The sequence below is a fragment of the Lepisosteus oculatus genome, chromosome 3, assembly GCF_040954835.1.
Source record: "Lepisosteus oculatus isolate fLepOcu1 chromosome 3, fLepOcu1.hap2, whole genome shotgun sequence".
Taxonomy (NCBI): domain Eukaryota; kingdom Metazoa; phylum Chordata; class Actinopteri; order Semionotiformes; family Lepisosteidae; genus Lepisosteus; species Lepisosteus oculatus.
The window spans coordinates 9,005,123-9,025,522 of NC_090698.1; the positions used below are offsets into that span (position 1 = coordinate 9,005,123).

At 49.9% G+C, this 20,400-nt stretch overlaps 1 protein-coding gene and 1 pseudogene across 1 annotated transcript; both read right to left on the reverse strand.

The window, feature by feature from the left end:
- Positions 1 to 3,415: 3,415 nt before the first annotated feature.
- On the reverse strand, positions 3,416 to 7,794 carry LOC138237800 (zona pellucida sperm-binding protein 4-like; annotated as a pseudogene).
- An 8,142-nt stretch (positions 7,795 to 15,936) lies between these two features.
- Positions 15,937 to 17,926, reverse strand: LOC138233889 (zona pellucida sperm-binding protein 4-like). Its single transcript, XM_069186644.1, has 9 exons — positions 17,658 to 17,926; positions 17,395 to 17,582; positions 17,220 to 17,317; positions 16,982 to 17,141; positions 16,747 to 16,931; positions 16,512 to 16,659; positions 16,360 to 16,435; positions 16,154 to 16,276; positions 15,937 to 16,073 (listed from the first exon to the last, which is right to left on the reverse strand). The coding sequence occupies exons 1-9, from the start codon at positions 17,869 to 17,871 to the stop codon at positions 15,967 to 15,969; spliced, it is 1,299 nt and encodes a 432-aa protein (XP_069042745.1). The 5' UTR covers positions 17,872 to 17,926; the 3' UTR covers positions 15,937 to 15,966.
- Positions 17,927 to 20,400: the final 2,474 nt, after the last annotated feature.

Sequence of the window (20,400 nt, forward strand, 5' to 3'; positions counted from 1 at the left end):
GCCAAGAGCACGAGTGGATCAAGCTACACCCAGGCCTCCATCTTGGGCTTGTAATGGACATGCTGTTTTAAGAACCTTCTGCTTTCATGGGTATCAGGATCAAGTACTCACTGAGCTCCTGGCATCCTGATAGAACCTGAAGGCATCCAGCTTCATCTGCAGCTTGGTGTCCTGGGTTCTTGGCATGAACTGCGAGCTGGAGCCTGTGGATTTGGCATCAGTCAGGCACCTGAAAGGAGAGAAGGCAGTGTAGAACTGGAGAGACGGCAGGCAGTGTTCACTAGCTCAAGCCACCCGAGGGCACACCCACCCTTTGTTCTCAATGAAGGAGTAGCTGGGGGTGGAGGTCTGGTCAGGGACCAAGGTGGCCACGCAGCTGTCCACAAAGAGCCGCAGAGGCTGGTGGTTGGCCTGGGTGACGGAGGCTTCGATGTTCAGGACGTCCCCCAGGTAGAACACATTGGAGGACCTCTGGGAGCTCCAGTCATCTGGATGAGAAGGGAACCCCAATCTCAAGCACAGATCCCATTGATCCAACTGCACTGGCTGTACAGTCACACCGTGCTTCATCTCAGGGGAGACCTACCACTCATGAGGCTCAGGGAGAAGTCCAGCAGATCCTCAGCAGACTTGGTGGAGGTGTAGGGGACCCAGGTGGGCTTCAGGGCATTGCTGCTCACATTGTGGAGCCTAGCAGACAGGAGGCAGGCGTCAGCAGGGAGTCAAGCTCCAGGCAGGCAGCCCTGCTGCTCCTCCAGGACTCACCTCATGTAGTGACACTCGATACCCACAACAGCGCCATTCGTTCTCACTATGGGGGTGTTGGCCAGCGGCTTCGGGGTGTAGTTGAGAGAGAAGCTGTACACCAGTTGCTCGTCCACGGTCTAGACAGATCACAGATCCAGTCACCCAACTGCCGAGAACCCGAAGCTGCCCAACGGCAGAACCACTTACACTCAGCACACTGCGACACGCCTGCAGCTCAGCCTCGAAGATCAGGAGCTGCGCCGCGGTGTCCTGCCGGGTGACCGCACAGTCTCCCAGGCTGAGATCCGAAGCGTTGATCAGCTGCCCGGTGCCGAACAGGTCTGTCTTGACCTGCACCACGATCGTACTCTCCCCGCACTGCGCCGACACAGCCCGGATAACCTGCTGCTTCTGCTGCCGTGGCAGCAGAGGCGAGTCCAGAAAGGCGACCCCCTTGCGCCTGATGCCGGATTGGACGTTAGCGCGGGCGCGCCATTGCGCAGCATCACACAGAACTGCGAGGAACAGCAAGGTCAACAGCCGAAAGGCAAGACCACTAGAAAAGCACATCTTGAAATGAAAACAACTCGCAAAACCACGATGCCTGCTGTTTGCGAGCTCCTTCTTTTTAAAGCCACCGAGACTTTCGCACGTGATGACGTTCAGGTTCGCGGAGTGAAGATTTTCACGAGGACCCGAACTCTGTCAGCTCACACGCAGGAGGACAGGATATTGAATAGACGGCTCATTGTTTACAGTGAATACTTACGGTTAAACACCGGGGTAAAGTTAGCTTGAAGTTCGAAAACGATTTTGGCACCCCTTCAGCGTTTTCACGACACAAGCTATTGGCTTGTGAACAGCATTCCCCTATCCCAGTGCATAGTGCCACATTAAATAGAAGCACGAGAAAAAGAGATTCAGAACGCAAAGCTGTGTCGGTCTTCTGTGTAAACAATCGGTTTGAAAATCATGGGAGCTGTTTTTAATAAGCTGCTGGGTAAAGAATATTTGAATCTTTCTGCTGTCAGTATTGTGAATATAGTTGACCCTTACCTGAATGAAAACAGGACATACAGAAAGGGTTTCAGAAATCAAGCAAAACTTTATTCCCGTGCTTACAGTCTGGGTAATTGGAGACTGCGCTGTTCTGCTTCCTATGGTGATATAACGGGCTTTTCGCACGAAGCCGTATTGAGCAGTATTTCTCGCGTTGTGGACGTGTGTTCCAGTTAGTGCGTAATTACGCATCGATGAAAAACCGGAGGTTTCAAAAAAGATCATTAGCTCACTGATAGTTTGATGTAGAGGCTGTGGACATTTCCACAAGTCGTGGTCTTTAAAATGCATTTGGTTTGAAGGCGTTCTGTGCTTCCATTGCGAAGATATGGACAAAAGAATATTCGTGCGTGGTCCACAAAAGTGCTAAAAACGACAATATGAAGGCTGTTAAAACATTCACAATGTACTTGATACACAAAGCAAGTGTTTTCGTAACCCTAGGAGGTTTCGTGAAAGCGCTACAGGCGTGCCAAAATCGTTTTCGAACTTCCGGCTAACTTTCCCCCGGTCAGTTACACTAGGACACTGGCTGTATTTTGCGGTACGTACGTCTAATATTTCCTGTTAGAGCTTTTGCCTGCTGGCCACCAGATGTTGAGAATGATCTGATCAGAGGTGAACTAGTGAGAAAAGATAAGACCTGGTCCGAAAACGTCTCACTTTACATACAGTACATCATAAGATCTCATTATTGCACAAATGATTTCAATGAATTTGCCGACAATGAGATATTTCGTGGCTTTAATGTGTCCCTCTAGTGAGAAGACAAACTCGTAGTGATACAGTATTTCCTTCTCCAGATCTGTGTGCAGTGACGACACGTGTTTTGTCCCCCAGCTGAAATGTTGGTTGTGGGGACTACTGGAGTCCGTCTTCTACAGTGGAAGACACGAATGGCTTTCCATTAAGTCTCCACGATAGCACACACACACACTGTCATTTGAAATCGATTTAGAGAGCTGGACTGATCTGAAGAGTGTCTATTGGGTTGGACTCCTGCCTAGTGTACATTCAGGGGGAGTTTGCATGTGCAGTTATGCTAGGAACTGGCTCATCTCCACCACTTTTATTGGAGGCGGGCTGTAGAGAACTGGGTGAAAGTCACACTCATCTTGTTCATGCACAGCACTAGTCCCCCAGTTAAATCATGGTTTAATTTTTCCTTTGACAGGTAGCTGAAGGAAAAACTAATTGTAATCAAACTAGAAATGTTTGGCTGCCTGGGTCCTGTTCTAAAGAACTAGAACAGGAGGGCATTGGCTGAACTCACTCAGAAGGGAGAGGGAGCAAGTTTGTCAACTTGCGCCCGAGGGCTGGAGAGATGAAAGAGGAATTGGTTATGAGCCCTCTAGGTATTTTTCCCCCCCCCCAAAGTGCAGTCAATTAGAATCCAGGCCAGTCGAAGGAATATCATTAAGACCACAGACTCCAAGAAAAAGCAGTGGCCAAGAACTAGTGCAAGTACTTGTCTATGAAAGATGGAAAAACACAGCCATTGAAGAGGCTTACAGGGACATCTTCACATAGACACCGAACTACAGCACTTAATGCTGACAGAAGAGGGAAGCATACAAAACAGTACACAAGGGAGTTCAGAACAAGGCCTTTATTCATACTCCAGATTAGGCTTGGTATTCTGGATGTGAGGTCTAGATCTCCACACAGCCACCAACACCAGAGAACAGACCACAAGCACAGTGGAGGCAGCTACTACCAGCAGCCCATAGCTCAGGAACCGGGGTGCTGTGGAGAGAAGAGCTTTAGTGAGGGGTCAGACACAGGGAACAGGATCAGACACTCAGCCTCCATCCCCCTCCCTCACCTTCAGGATGGGAATCCAGCTGACCCAGAGCTGGAAGCTCAGATCCAACCAGGATCACTTCCCCACTGGACACCAGCACAGTTTCTCTGGAGGAGTCCTCTGCCACTCGAGCAACAGCTCTTCCTGCAAGAGGACAGGACAACAGCATCAGGAAAGGACACACACAGCTGACTGGCACACAACCGCCCTGTCCCCAGAGAACTCACTCCTCCTGCCACAGGTGGGCACACAGCGGTCAGTAGCAGTCGGCTGGCACACTGCTGCACTACAGTGGATGAACACCTGGAGAGAGCACAGCAAGGGTCACTGCACAGCCCAGGACCAGCCACCACCTCCTTCCCCACAAGCTGCTCCCTACCTTCTCCATCAGAGGCACCTGAGAGGCAGGATCCACAAAAGTGAACATCTGAATCATGAAGCGCTGGTAGTGCGTTGGGTACGGCAGCCCTGAGGAGCCACCCACAGGGATCAAGGTGGTCTGGTAGTTGTCACCTCCGTAGGGACACCTGCAAGGACAGCAACAGGGAGGGTGAGCCCTGCCACAAGGGGACACTACTGAGACAAGCCAGTCGGAGCCACAGGGGTCAGATTACCCAGCAACCAGAAGGCTCCAGCTGGGCTGGCTGAGAGGACTGGGAGTGGAAGTGGCCCAGCAGTCCCCCAGGGTCAGGACAATGTTGGGGTCAGTCCTGCTCAAGATGTGGACCTCCACATACACAGGATCCCGCAGCACCTTGGTCACAGGGTAGTCCAGGTCACTGTAGTAGGAGTCATACAGCTCTCCTGAGGACAAGAGCAGCAGCGGGGTTCAGCAGAAGCCCCACACACTCGGCTCACACAGCCCAAGGCCTGACAGCTACCTCTTGCAATCCTGAGCTCCACACGGAGAGGTCCTGGAGACACTGCCGGAAGGGGTGGGGAGACCGTGTAGACCACAGCCCGCACTGGAACAAGGTCATCGTCTGCATACCTGCACTGGAAGAACAGCCTGGAGAGAGAGAAGCAGGCAGTCATGGGATCCAGCAAGACCAGAGCACTCTGGGAAGCAGCAGCTGCTCACTCACTTGTAGAAACTGTCCCTTGTGATGGAGCCAGCAGGTCCCCCAATCACAGCAAATGTTGAGGACATCATGTTCTCATACACCACAGCACCACCTTCAATCTGGAGGAAGGACACATGAACAAGGTCAGGAATCACCACAGGAACAACATCCTCAGCTGAAGGATCAAGCCCCTCACCTTCATGCTGGTGCCACAGGCACTGACTGGGAACTGGAACATGGCAAAGCCAGCAGTGGTGCCAACAGGGCCACAGGGGGCACTCCTGCCCCCCTGCAGGCTGACTGAATCCAGGCTCAGCTGAGGGCTGGTGGCATTCCTGGACACGACCACCACAAACTGGCCATCCCTGGTGCACTGGACAGTCACTGGAGGAAAGCAAGAGCTGGTAAACCAAGCCTGTTAAGCTCATCATAGAAGGCGCTCAAGAGCCAAAAACCCACCTTCATTCCCATAGTAACAGCGATTTTGGCCGGACGGATCAAAGCAGCAATTATTAGCTTCACAGTCACTTTTACTGATAGTCAAGTTACCACATGCCATCTTGTCACTGTCATTAACCAGGCACTTCTGCACCTGAGCTAAAGAACAATCCAACGATAGCAAAAACAACACAATGTACAACCCCATCCTCCCTCTGCTCATGGACTTCTCCATCGTGAAACTCGCCGAGGAACTGCAGACAAGCGGCGCTCAGCTCCTGAAATACGCGCTGCGCCCTGATCGGCTGAGGGCGGCGATTGGAGGGCTGTAGCGCGCGCACGAGGACTTCGGACACTCAGAGCGTCACCCGAGTCAGCTGATTAATCACGGAGCGTCCTGTTCGACTGGAACGAGCTATCGCGAGGGTTAGACTAATATCTCAACACGATGTGTTTGACCCCTTATTGAGTAATGAGCTGCATCTGTCCCATCAGCCGATTCAGAGAAGAACTGACGGTACAGAGGAGCGGTATAAACAGAGATGTGCAGTTTGGGATATTTTAGGTTGGTTCACTTTCTGGTTATATGCCCCCAAAAATCCGGTTTTCAGTTTTTAACTGAGAGAAATACCAATGCTGTCAACATGTTTTCGTACACCATAACATGCTGCAAGAAAAGCATTTATTTGGACATTGTGAATTGCTGGGTATAATAACACTGACCCACAGGTACTACACACTGGCTTCATCGTTGGCAGTGATATTCATGTGCAGATGTAAATAACAAAAGGGGCATACAGCTGCTCTTACAGTCATCCAAACGAGGAGTCTCTTGCATCGTCTTGGAAAAACAAGCACGCAGAGGCAGATGCATTACACTCCAAAAACATTTTGCTGGCACGTTCAAATGAGCGAGTTACGGAGATTGTGACCGAGACAGACGAGCTGTTCTGTACAGTTGCGTTTTTCTGCCTAGTGTCATTCGTGTTCTACGGTTTTTCCCTAAACACTGAAACCAGCGAAGTTTTGCAATTTCCCCCTAAAAGAGCAGAAGTCTAGCTGATAAATATGTGCCGTTAATACACTACGGTAGCGTTCACGTTTGATCAATTACAATATTTTTGCTAATACAAACATAAGCGAATGCTCTACTCAAAAACTAGTGTGGTGGACAGCAGCTTCAAATGATCAATTTCAAGTGAACGGAGCACATTTTGGTTTGAGCGATTCCGTCCACATGGAGCATCACATGTCTAGTTTGCGATTAATGTCTGTATTCACTTTTATGAGGCGCTTTAGAATAGCAGTACTTTCAGATTGTTTTAAACACAGTATTGCTAATCGGCCTTTGCCGTAAAGCCGGCGATACGGCCCTTTTGGACCGTTATGTTGAGCAAGAAAAACCAGACATTTGGCGCGTTAAACAAACACGTCGAAGAAAAGACCAAACTTCATTAAAGGGCACCGTTAATTACGGCAATAGGGAAAAGGCCATGGTGTGGTGGACTAATAATTCACGTGTTTAGATACTGTAATCTTTTCAAAGCCTAGAAACCTGGTCATCTTTAAAATGGGATTTGTGTCTAACTGACGTACAGCGCAAGTACAACACGTTTGATTTAGGATGCTGGGTACATATGCTGAAGCCTTTTACGTCGAGTTCACATACTGCTTTCCCAACGAAGTATTGGCGGTGCCCGTTTCTCCTCTTCGCGGAATAGGGGACCTTGGGAGATGCGAGAGTTGAGCAATTCAGCCATTGCCTTAAAGGCATGGAGGGGCTCTCGTTCTGGCAGCCGACATCAAAGAACTCCTGCCTGTGGCGCCGTTTTCAAACCTGTACGATCCGATACGTCACAGCTCAGGCTGCTCCCGTTTCCTGAAGAGAGCCCTGCTTTTCCCGGGAAGAACGCAGACGCTGGACTCGGTCACTCCCAGTGTATTTTTACTATTGATTTCAGTTGCTATGCTACAGTCTGGGAGAAGCAATACCGAACTGACACTTTCTACTCAACTGCTTGCTTGAGCAGCTGAGCACCCTCCGTGTGCAGAAGCAGGCATCCTAGACAGTACTGCATTCACACCCAACCCACACAACTCCCCTTAGGAAAGAAGCAGCTCCGTACAAGAGACACTTTGCAAGCCAGTTTATTCCTCATTCACAGCAAGTCAGTTCATGGGTTTGTGTTGCTTTCTCCTGTGCAGGACTGTCCCCAGCAGAGCAGCACAGACCAGCCCCACAGCAGTCACCACACCAGCCAGGATCACAGCCTCCACAGGCAGGCCTGGAAAGAAAGCACAGAGGAGCCTCAGCAAGTGGGCACTGCTACAGAGAGGGGCCAGCTGACACGACAGCACCTCCTGCCAGTACCTGTGGCTTTGTCCTCCTCTGCTCTTAGCTGGGAGCTCCGGCCTTCTGCCTCCACTGGCCTCTCAGCAACCTGCTCTTGCAGCACAAACACGGGACCCACAGTGGCATCAGCTTCCCACTCAGGAGCTGCAACAAGAGCAGGACAACTTGACCCCCACTACCCTGAGGAGATCCATGCCATGAGTGGCAGAGGAAGGGTGCCTTACCCCCTGTAGAAGCCAGGTCCCTCCTGCTCCTGCCACCCCAATACCTGGATCGTACACTTGGCACACAGCTGGAGTCACAGCAGCTGCAGACCTGGTCACTCCCATCCACTGATCTCCACCTACAGCAGGGACACGGGGTCAGAGCAGCTCCCTCACCTGAGCACCAGCTGGACACAGCAGCCCCCTGCCTCCTCACTGACCTGCTGCCCTCAGTGTAGCAGTCCTTGTTCAGGGAGTCCACACTCTGGGAAGCAGGAGTCACCTTCAGGTGGCAGGTGATGTAGATCTGCCAAGAGCACGAGTGGATCAAGCTACACCCAGGCCTCCATCTTGGGCTTGTAATGGACATGCTGTTTTAAGAACCTTCTGCTTTCATGGGTATCAGGATCAAGTACTCACTGAGCTCCTGGCATCCTGATAGAACCTGAAGGCATCCAGCTTCATCTGCAGCTTGGTGTCCTGGGTTCTTGGCATGAACTGCGAGCTGGAGCCTGTGGATTTGGCATCAGTCAGGCACCTGAAAGGAGAGAAGGCAGTGTAGAACTGGAGAGACGGCAGGCAGTGTTCACTAGCTCAAGCCACCCGAGGGCACACCCACCCTTTGTTCTCAATGAAGGAGTAGCTGGGGGTGGAGGTCTGGTCAGGGACCAAGGTGGCCACGCAGCTGTCCACAAAGAGCCGCAGAGGCTGGTGGTTGGCCTGGGTGACGGAGGCTTCGGACGTCCCCCAGGTAGAACACATTGGAGGACCTCTGGGAGCTCCAGTCATCTGGATGAGAAGGGAACCCCAATCTCAAGCACAGATCCCATTGATCCAACTGCACTGGCTGTACAGTCACACCGTGCTTCATCTCAGGGGAGACCTACCACTCATGAGGCTCAGGGAGAAGTCCAGCAGATCCTCAGCAGACTTGGTGGAGGTGTAGGGGACCCAGGTGGGCTTCAGGGCATTGCTGCTCACATTGTGGAGCCTAGCAGACAGGAGGCAGGCGTCAGCAGGGAGTCAAGCTCCAGGCAGGCAGCCCTGCTGCTCCTCCAGGACTCACCTCATGTAGTGACACTCGATACCCACAACAGCGCCATTCGTTCTCACTATGGGGGTGTTGGCCAGCGGCTTCGGGGTGTAGTTGAGAGAGAAGCTGTACACCAGTTGCTCGTCCACGGTCTAGACAGATCACAGATCCAGTCACCCAACTGCCGAGAACCCGAAGCTGCCCAACGGCAGAACCACTTACACTCAGCACACTGCGACACGCCTGCAGCTCAGCCTCGAAGATCAGGAGCTGCGCCGCGGTGTCCTGCCGGGTGACCGCACAGTCTCCCAGGCTGAGATCCGAAGCGTTGATCAGCTGCCCGGTGCCGAACAGGTCTGTCTTGACCTGCACCACGATCGTACTCTCCCCGCACTGCGCCGACACAGCCCGGATAACCTGCTGCTTCTGCTGCCGTGGCAGCAGAGGCGAGTCCAGAAAGGCGACCCCCTTGCGCCTGATGCCGGATTGGACGTTAGCGCGGGCGCGCCATTGCGCAGCATCACACAGAACTGCGAGGAACAGCAAGGTCAACAGCCGAAAGGCAAGACCACTAGAAAAGCACATCTTGAAATGAAAACAACTCGCAAAACCACGATGCCTGCTGTTTGCGAGCTCCTTCTTTTTAAAGCCACCGAGACTTTCGCACGTGATGACGTTCAGGTTCGCGGAGTGAAGATTTTCACGAGGACCCGAACTCTGTCAGCTCACACGCAGGAGGACAGGATATTGAATCCACCCCATGGAAAAGCCAGTGTAGTTAAAGCGGAGGACGATCGCAGAGACTCATTTCTCCTGACTAGACTGCTGATTGTTTACAATGAATATTATAAACTAAGATCTTCGCTATATTTTGCGGTCACGGTATCTAATATTTCCTGTTACAGCTGTTGGCTCTGACAAGATGTAAAAAATAAATACGATAAGAGCTAGTCCCGAAACATCTGAATTCACATCAATTATAAGATTATTATTGAATTAAAACTGTGACTGTCTCCTTCTGCCAAAATGAACATTGTATAGTTACAGTCTTGTAAATGATAAAACTCCTTCTTTATTTTCGTTCGAATGTTCTTCTGCTTCGCCGGTCAATTTGGAGGATAAACGCTGGGTGAACGATTTCAAGAATTAAAAGCCTAAAACGACATCTTTCGTGTTTTAACTATGTCCCTGCGGTGAAAAGAGAAACTCGTCGTGATATTTCCTTCTCCGGATCTGTGTGCAGTGCAGACACGCTTTGTCCCAGCGAACATGTCGGACGCGCGCGGAGCGCAGACAACTGTTCTCACACCTTCCGATTCAGGAGTGAAACAGGCGCCTGGCGTTGCTGCTCTTTACATTAGCAGCCGCGCTTGATCGTTTGCAACAGATTAAAAACGGGCTGCACGCATGCTTCTCTGTTAGCACTGCTTTGTTGCAGCTCTGGGGTCCTGGGTTCTATTGGTCGTGGGGTTTCTTCTGGGGGAGTTTGCAAGCTCTCCATTTTCACCCCACCGTCTAAATACTGTACGTGCTGTCACGGTGAACGGCCGGACTAACTCCCTGATGGTCCATTGTGTGTCGGGATAGGAACCGGCTGGTCTCCACTCTCTATTGGGCTCTGTGTTTGGAGAGCTGGGTAAACACAGCTTTTCTTGTCAAACTGAACTGTGAATCTCCAACTTTTCTTGCTTAAGCCTGTATTTTACACACAAAAGATACATTTGTAGCATAATAGGAATTGGTTAATCCATCCATAGATAATCCATCGAGGCCCAGAGTGGGGTACACCCATGATGGGACACCAGTCTATTGTACTAAATATTGGAAGGAAGTGCTTGTTTTTTGTAAATAGTCCGATGAAACAATGAATTTCCGATACCACCGACAACAATGATTGTTGGAAGTGATGCACAGAACTTTGTGCCCCCAGCGTTCATCACAGGCATTTTGTTTTTACAAAATGAGATGAGACACGATGCGCTGACAGCCTTAAATGTTGCCCTTGTGGTAAAACATTAAATAGGGGGGCTGATCTGAATTTCAGCCAGCCAATTTGTTTAAGGCCGTGGTTCTCAAACTTTTTATGTGTCAAATACAGAGCCTACGTACTGCGATACAACGCACTCTAATACTTGAATGGACACAGGAGCTACTCTGTAATTCTATGCCATTGTATAGGAATGCGTGCTTCGAACGGAAGTAACCAATTGTATATAAAAAACAATATGTCTAGCAAGTAGGGAGAGAGGAGAATGTGCGGACACTTTTTGGAACACTGCCGATCTTGTGAGCACAGGAAAGCGTGATAAGCAACAGAAAAATATTTAGTCTGTAGATGCTGTTGGTTTGGCCAATTTGCTCGTTCATCATAGACATGAGTTTGAAGGCACAGCCCATGAGGACTTTCTGTTCTATGAGCTGCTACCAACAAGAACTATAGGAGAGTAAATATTTCAATTCTGAATGAATTTATCGAAGAGAATGGCATCGACTGGAAAAAATGCATTGGAGTTTGCACAGACAGTGCTAGAGCGATAACAGGCAGTCAGTTCGACAGTTGTGAACTGTATCAAGGCTCAACCCAACGAAATCACATCTGCTTTGGCTCACCCCTCTCACTGCAACAGTACGTGCCCAGTGCTGTTTATATTACACACGCATGTGAACATGCGCTTATGTTGGTCTTTGAGATTTGTGGTTCCTATGAGTAAATGACTCATGGGGGGGTAGCTGGATGCTTTGGTTTGATGAGGGGTGGTACTTGGTCAAAGAACTTTGAGAACCACTGGTTTAAGGTGATGGAGTGAGGGAACTAATCTGAGTCCTGTATTGTTGTAGCAGGGGGCATTAATCTAGGTCCACTTTCTCAGTATAAAAAGCCAACCAGTTAATTAGACAGCAGCCCACTTCTGGCTATCACTACTGCCAGTAGTAATTCACTACGAGACCGTCGCTCTTGTGACTCAATTTGTGAGCGGGCACTAAACAAACAAGTCATTACAGATTGACAGACCCATCATCTACTGGACAACCAATAATACCAGACAGGCAAAACAATACAGCTGAAAGCAGGGGTGGGAGCACACCCCAGCAAGCTACAGTTTGACAAGAACCAGATACTCCTATGTATGCGCCTGTCAATGTTGATACATTTCAGTAGCAAGGAAATACAGGCATTTTGATTACAAACTGGTTAAACAGAGGAGTGTGCATGTAAACACTGAATTATCTACCTAGGTGAAATTGGGCATAGAGCCCAGGAAGATCCTATGAAGGGAAGGCAGTTGTGTCCAAGTGTGAAATGCACAGAATTAACATTGGGCTTACACACAGGTTGTCTTTCAGATATTGGATGAGAAATGAAGCTTAAAATCAAAGCAAGGGATGCAGCATTCAAATCGAGCAATAAATCAGAACTAAGGCCAGCCAGGATCAATCTAAACAATGGTATTAAACATGCAAAAAACACGCTCAAACAGGAATTAGAGAAACACTTCACCACTAATGACCAAAGGTGTATGTGGCAAGGTATACAGGCCCTCACAAACTACAAGAGGAAGAACATCTGTGCATCTGTCCATGATGCCTCCCTGCCTAACGAGCTCAACACCGTCTATGCTCGGTTTGAAGCCAACACAGAACCAGCCAAATGAGCTGCACCCTTCGCAGCTGACCAGCTGCTCTCACTGTCTGCAGATGAGGTGAGGAGATTTCTGCTAAAAAGGACCCAGTCGTGTCCTCAGAGCCTGCGCCAATCAACTGGCGGGGGTATTCACAGACATTTTCAACATGTCTCTGGCCCAAGCCGTAGTCCCCACCTGCTTCAAGACTACCACCATCATCCCAATACCAAAGAAAACCACAGTGACATGTCTTAATGACTACCGACCAGTGGCACTAACATCTGTCATCATGAAGTGCTTTGAGAGGCTGGTCATGAAGCACATTAAGGACACCATTCCAGACACACTGGACCCGTACCAGTTTGCCTACTGGCCCAACAGATCCACAGATGACGCAATCTCCACTGCCATACACACTGCCCTATCCCATCTGGACAAAAATAACACATACGCAAGACTATTCATCGACTTCGGCTCAGCTTTTAACACTATCATTCCAGAGAAGCTAGTCAAGAAACTCAGTGCACGGGGTCTCAACACCACCCTCTGCAACTGGATTTGGGACTTTCTGACAGGCAGACCTCAGGCTGAAATAGCATTTCATCAAACTATTAAACTCCCAGCCTCTCTCACCTCTCACCTATGATCTGAACCTCACAGCACCTTCTTTCTTACTAAAGACTCAAACACACATTGAAATCTACCTCTGCCTTACATGTCATAAAGCTCACTCCCCACTCCTATTGTCCAGCGCCAACCTGCGACCATGAGGACTGTGAGGAGATGGTCTCTGGAGGCTATGGAGGATCTACGTGGTGCTTTGGAGGCCACCGACTGGGATGTGCTTTGCGAACCACATGGGGACGACATAGACAGCATGGTGGGCTGTGTCACTGACCACATTAACTTCTGCGTAGACAACACCATCCCCACCAAAGACGTACACTGCTTTTCCAATAACAAACCCTGGATCACCAGCCACCTGAAGGCTCTTCTGAATGACAAGAAGAGAGCCTTTAGGAGGGGGGATAAGGAAGAGGTCAAGCGTGTACAGAGGGAGCTAAAGCAGAAGTTAAGAGAGAGCAAGGACGCCTACAGGAGGAAGGTAGAGGACAAGCTGCAAAGGAATAGGGTGAGAGATGTATGGAGGAGCATGAGAGAGATCACTGGGTTCTAACAGGCTGGGGGTGCAAGAGAGGGGAACCTGGAGATGGCCAACAAGTTGAACTAGTTCTTTAACAGGTTTGATTCTGGGTCCTCTGTGGCTCAACACCCATCCCCCCACAGCCACACGCTCCCTAACCCTTCACAGCTGCAACTGCCCAACACCTCCTCTATCCCCCCACAACCATGGCCGCCTACAGCTACAACTCCCGACAACTACTCACCCATCCATCCCCCACAGCTGCCACTCTCCAACACCTCCGCCATTAACACCTGCAGCACTGAAGGCGCTATGAGCACCATCCCCCAGGCCAGGCTGACCATCACGGCTGACCAGGTGAAGAAGGAGCTGAAGAGCCTACACCAGGGTAAGGCCACAGGACCAGATAACATCTGTCCCAGAGTTCTGAGGGCCTGTGCTGATCAGCTGAGCGGAGTGCTCCAGCAACTGTTCAACCTGAGCCTGCGCTTGGAGAGAGTCCTCTGGAAGACATCATGCCTGGTCCCAGTACCAAAGAAAGGGCGCCCCTCTGTCCTAAACGACTACAGACCAGTTGCATTGACTTCTCACGTCATGAAGACACTGGAGAGGCTGGTCTTATCCCACCTGAGACCCCTGGTCAGCTCATCACTGGACACCCTACAGTTCGCCTACCAGCCCTGTGTTGGTGTGGAGGATGCAATCATCTACATGCTGCAAATGGCCTATGCACACCTGAACAGGGCTGGCAACACTGTAAGGATCATGTTTTTTGACTTCTCCAGTGCCTTCAATACCATCCACCCCTTACTTCTAAGGAGGAAGCTGGAGGAAATGCAAGTCGATGCCTCCATGACCTTGTGGATCACTGACTACCTGACAGGCAGACAGTCTGTGAGACTTCAGAACTGTGTCTGAACAGGTAGTGAATAACACAGGGGCACCTCAAGGGACAGTTCTTTCTCCATTCCTCTTCACCCTCTATACTTCGGACTTTAAGTACAACAAAGCCATGCCACCTGCAGAAGTTCTCAGATGACTCTGCAATTGTGGGATGTATCAAGGGTGAGCAGGAGGAGGCGTACAGAGGACTGGTCAGCAGCTTTGTGGAGTGGTGTGGAGTGAACCACTTGGAACTGAATATAACAAAGACAAAGGAACTGGTGGTAGAGTTCGGGAGGAAAAAGGTCAAACCTACTCCCGTCTACATCCATGGAAGTGGCGCGGAGATGGTGGACTTGTACAAGTACCTGGGAGTGCACATCAACAATAGACTGGAATGGTCTAAGAGCATCGAGGCCATCTATAAGAAGGGACAGAGCCAACTTTACTTCTTGAGGAGGCTCAGGTCCTTCAATGTATGTAGTAAGATGCTACCTATGTTCCATCAGGCAGTGGTAGCGAGCACCATTTTCTACACAGTGGTATGCTGGGGCCCTGGGATTAAAGCAGTGGATTCTAAAAGGCTGAACAAGGTCAGTCATTGGGTCTGACCTGAACCCCTTGGAGGTAGTGGGTGAGAGGAGAATGGTGTCCAAACTAGAGGCCATCATGGACAACATCTCCCCTCCATGACAGGCTTGTAGAACTGAAGAGCACATTCAGCAATAGACTGATCCAACCACGGTGCGACAGGGAGCGCTATAGGAGATCATTCTTGCCTTCTGCCATAAGACCGTAAAAGTACTCACCTCACGTCTGGGCAGAGGCAACATTGACAGCAACCCGTTTCTGGACACATCTATTCTCTTCCCCCCCCCATTTACAAAAATTTTTTGTGCAATACATTGATATCTATATTCATGTGTGATATGATTTTTCTGCATACTGTTCTAGTTTGTTCTTTGTATGTCCAGACTGTGAGTAACTCTTTTAGTGCACCCCTAACTATACAGACTGTGTTGTACTATTATTGTATCATTTGTTACACTGAGACTGTAAAGCTGCTGTTACACTGCAATTTCCCCTCACTGGATCAATAAAGTATCTTTCTGTTGATGCATTTGTTTTTGCAAATCTATTACCTTGTTGTTGTTTTGCACACTGCCTGTTGTCTTTGTTACACAATTGTACCGTTTTTCCTTTGTACTACTTATCATCCAAGAGCTAGCCAAATAGTATTTCATCATACCATATACCTGTAGGAGTGTAACAACAAACAGGAACTTGTCTTAAAGACAAGACCTCACTCAAAACGTCACCCTACAAGGAAACCAGGACGCAATAGTTTGCACTGATCAAGCTTCACACAAAGTAGTAGAGGAAACCCAGATAACTTGTACCAGGGCTTTGGCTGAAAGAATCTTCCATTACCTGTGAGCCACATGCACCTGGATCAGGAGAAAGGCAACCCACCCCCTCCATACACCTGGGAAACTAGGGATTACATTTAGACACTTGCTAGCTCTGCTTTAGGGTTTAGATACTGGGAAAACAAAGTTAGTCTTAAAAGACAGCAAGGACTGGAGTTGAATACAGAACCTCTTTATTACACAAAATCACAGTTTGACCATCTGTAACCGAGGTCTAGATCTCCACACAGCCATCAACACCAGAACAGTGGAGGCAGCAACTGCCAGCAGCCCATAGCTCAGGAACCAGGGTGCTGTGGAGAGAAGAGCTTTAGTGAGGGGTCAGACACAGGGAACAGGATCAGACACTCAGCCTCCATCCCCCCTCCCTCACCTTCAGCATGGGAATCCAGCTGATCCAGAGCTGGAAGCTCAGATCCAACCAGGATCACTTCCCCACTGGACACCAGCACAGTTTCTCTGGAGGAGTCCTCTGCCACTCGAGCAACAGCTCTTCCTGCAAGAGGACAGGACAACAGCATCAGGAAAGGACACACACAGCTGACTGGCACACAACCGCCCTGTCCCCAGAGAACTCACTCCTCCTGCCACAGGTGGGCACACAGCGGTCAGTAGCAGTCGGCTGGCACACTGCTGCACTACAGTGGATGAACACCTGGAGAGAGCACAGCAAGGGTCACTGCACAGCCCAGGACCAGCCACCACCTCCTTCCCCACAAGCTGCTCCCTACCTTCTCCATCAGAGGCACCTGAGAGGCAGGATCCACAAAAGTGAACATCTGAATCATGAAGCGCTGGTAGTGCGTTGGGTACGGCAGCCCTGAGGAGCCACCCACAGGGATCAAGGTGGTCTGGTAGTTGTCACCTCCGTAGGGACACCTGCAAGGACAGCAACAGGGAGGGTGAGCCCTGGCACAAGGGGACACTACTGAGACAAGCCAGTCGGAGCCACAAGGGTCAGGTTACCCAGCAACCAGAAGGCTCCAGCTGGGCTGGCTGAGAGGACTGGATGTGGAAGTGGCCCAGCAGTCCCCCAGGGTCAGGACAATGTTGGGGTCAGTCCTGCTCAAGATGTGGACCTCCACATACACAGGATCCCGCAGCACCTTGGTCACAGGGTAGTCCAGGTCACTGTAGTAGGAGTCATACAGCTCTCCTGAGGACAAGAGCAGCAGCGGGGTTCAGCAGAAGCCCCACACACTCGGCTCACACAGCCCAAGGCCTGACAGCTACCTCTTGCAATCCTGAGCTCCACACGGAGAGGTCCTGGAGACACTGCCGGAAGGGGTGGGGAGACCGTGTAGACCACAGCCCGCACTGGAACAAGGTCATCGTCTGCATACCTGCACTGGAAGAACAGCCTGGAGAGAGAGAGAAGCAGGCAGTCATGGAATCCAGCAAGACCAGAGCACTCTGGGAAGCAGCAGCTGCTCACTCACTTGTAGAAACTGTCCCTTGTGATGGAGCCAGCAGGTCCCCCAATCACAGCAAATGTTGAGGACATCATGTTCTCATACACCACAGCACCACCTTCAATCTGGAGGAAGGACACATGAACAAGGTCAGGAATCACCACAGGAACAACATCCTCAGCTGAAGGATCAAGCCCCTCACCTTCATGCTGGTGCCACAGGAACTGACTGGGAACTGGAACATGGCAAAGCCAGCAGTGGTGCTAACAGGGCCACAGGGGGCACTCCTGCCCCCCTGCAGGCTGACTGAATCCAGGCTCAGCTGAGGGCTGGTGGCATTCCTGGACACGACCACCACAAACTGGCCATCCCTGGTGCACTGGACAGTCACTGGAGGAAAGCAAGAGCTGGTAGGTGAAGCCTGTTAAGCTCATCATAGAAGACGCTCAAGAGCCAAAAACCCACCTTCATTCCCATAATAACAGCGATTTCGGCTGGACGGATCAAAGCAGCAGTTTTCAGCCTCACAACCGCTTTTACCGATAGCCGGATCACCACACGTTATCTTGTCGTTGTCATTAACCAGGCACTTCTGAACCTGAGCTACAGAAATATCAAGCGCTCCGATAAACAGCGCAATCCAAACCCACACAATCACTCCACATCCAGCCTTCTCCATTGCGAACTGCAGAGAGGAATAGCTCGTTGTTCTTGCTCTGCTCTGCTCTCTAAATACTCCCGCGCCCTGCCAGGGCGGCGGATATGACTGGGCGGTTCCTCATTTAGCAACGCGGTGTGGACAGCGTCGCACGAGGACTGTCAATCAACGCTCTTTCTAATTAACAACAATTATCTCCTGTGTTGAGGGAGACGGTCGTTTTCCGCAGCCCTTGTGCCAGCTAGGCTAGTTTACTGGGGCGGAGAAATGATTTCAAGATATGAACGCCACTCCTTTCTGTAAAGGTCACATATACGTTTATTCACATTTTTAAATGTTTTATTTTTAAACAAAACGACTACAGGTAAAATGTGGCCGTGCACAAATAATGACATCAGAGACTGCCTACTATTTCATATTAAACATTTATGGGGGGAAAAACAGATCAAACACAAAATACGAAAGTAATCGGTGCAGCGGCAACATAATTTCGCCGTTGTCGGTTTTCTGCACGACTTTCCGCTTTGGCGACCGAAAACGATCTTTCTTTGAGGGCTGTCGATGGCTCTTGACACATACCCTGTACTGTATACAGGATTCAAAAGCCCGAGCCAGGGGATTCTGGGTTCTTGTGATGTACTGTCGGCGGAGGTCAATAGTGTGACGTCTGAGGAGACGAGGACTTCGCGCTGTCAGGGTTCTATCGTGGAACTCTTGAGTACCTAGTTTTTATCATTAGTATTATAATCAACACTATGATGAATATTGATATACTGCCCAATGGAATTCATTTGTTACTACCATTTTTTATCTACACGCTGTTTGTCGCTCGATGGATATTATCATCGCTCCAACAGCTTTACTGTATCTAAAATGGTTTAATTCAACCGAATTTGAAGTATTTTTAATTTACCTGCTGTATTATTATCTACAGTATGTAGCCAATCTTCCTGGAGCAGGGTGTCCACTTAGATTACCTACCTAAAAGCATACAATGATAAATCAAAATATTACATTTAATATATAAAAACGTGCATGGGGAAAGAGATCTCTCCCTCCCATCTCGGAAAATCAGAACTGCATCCGATCCATCCTAAAACTGGGAAGAAGGTGACAGCCGTGACCTGGAGATCCAGCTCCTCATCTCCTGTCCAGAGGCAGCCTGTGGAGCTGAGCACCCCCACCAACAGCTCCCTAGGCTGGGGTGGAGGTGTGTACGTGTGAGTGTTAAACATACCTTTCCAGGAAGTTACTTTATAAAATGTCCCAGGCACTCGAATATGCTGGAACTCCACAGGAGCCCGCACGTGAACATCTGACTCTAACCCTCACTGTGTCTTTGGAAAGGGCAGTTCTCTGGGAACGGGAGCAGGACAGAATACAGTATTGCAGCGCGTTTCTCCCTTGGGGAGGCGATCGGACAGCTGACTGCGTAGTGCACATCTAGAGCTCCAGTCCTGGTTCTGTCGGGCCGGTGCTCGTTTTCATTGTAACCCAGCTCTTAAAAAGCAATCACCAAGCAGCGCACTGTTGACTTGGGATTCATTGAACAGGTTCCTTCAGTCTTCAGGTGCTTCTGCTATGACTTGCTCGAATCAGGTGGGCGTTACAATACAATCGTCTCAATACGTTACGCTTGGAGTTAACAATTCCGCTCTTTTGTCCTCTATTGGCGCCCCCTCGTGGCCAGTCCCGTAGCCCTGTAGTAACGTCCAGGACAACATCGATCTAAGCAGACCCAGGCAGGTTTTTCAAAAGTTGCAAGTCAGACTTTAAAACAATTTTATTTTTAAAGTCTGATGTATAAACATGAACCTAGCAAATTGTGTCAGAACCCCTTGTAAAATACACGGTGCTTCAAATCAGACATCTTTGCGGCAGATTCGCCTGAAACATCTTTGAAAATGAGAGTGTAAAATTTAAAAGGAATCGTCCAGCTGAAACGCAGCCTTCGTAAGCCTGGAAGCGAACCTCGTCTGTGCCGCGGAATTTGTTAAACGATTCACCCGGCATTGCCTCAAAGGCCACATCCCCAAATCTTTCTGTTGCCTTTCACGTTTTGCAGCCCTTTCCGTGTCCAATCCGATTGCAACACCTCCAGCCTGTGCTAAAGCGTTTCCTTCCACAGTGTCGTCTTCCACCCGGGCAAACGGCACGAGCAGTAAGGAGAACAATTACTACAGCAGCGCTCGCGGAGCCCGAGAGGGATCACGCTCCCCACAAACGGCTGGAACACCCCAGTCTGCGGCCCGACGTGTTCAGCTTTTTCAGCACACGAATTGTTCAGCTCTGACGCGCCTCAGCCCACTGCTGTCTTCCTCCTCTCTGAGGAGGCTACCTCAAAATATTGTTGATCTTTTGCACGTCCAAAAGCTGGCTGCAAGACGTGTTATGTAACTAATTCCGTTTTTTTTTCCAACTAGATTAAAGGGAGTAGATATATTTTTCCGGAAATTCGAGTTTGCGAGACCGACGCCAGCAAATCTGTTTTTCTCCCTTTGACGCCTTCGACCTATTTCACTTTCCGCTTCAGTTTTTCCATATCTTACC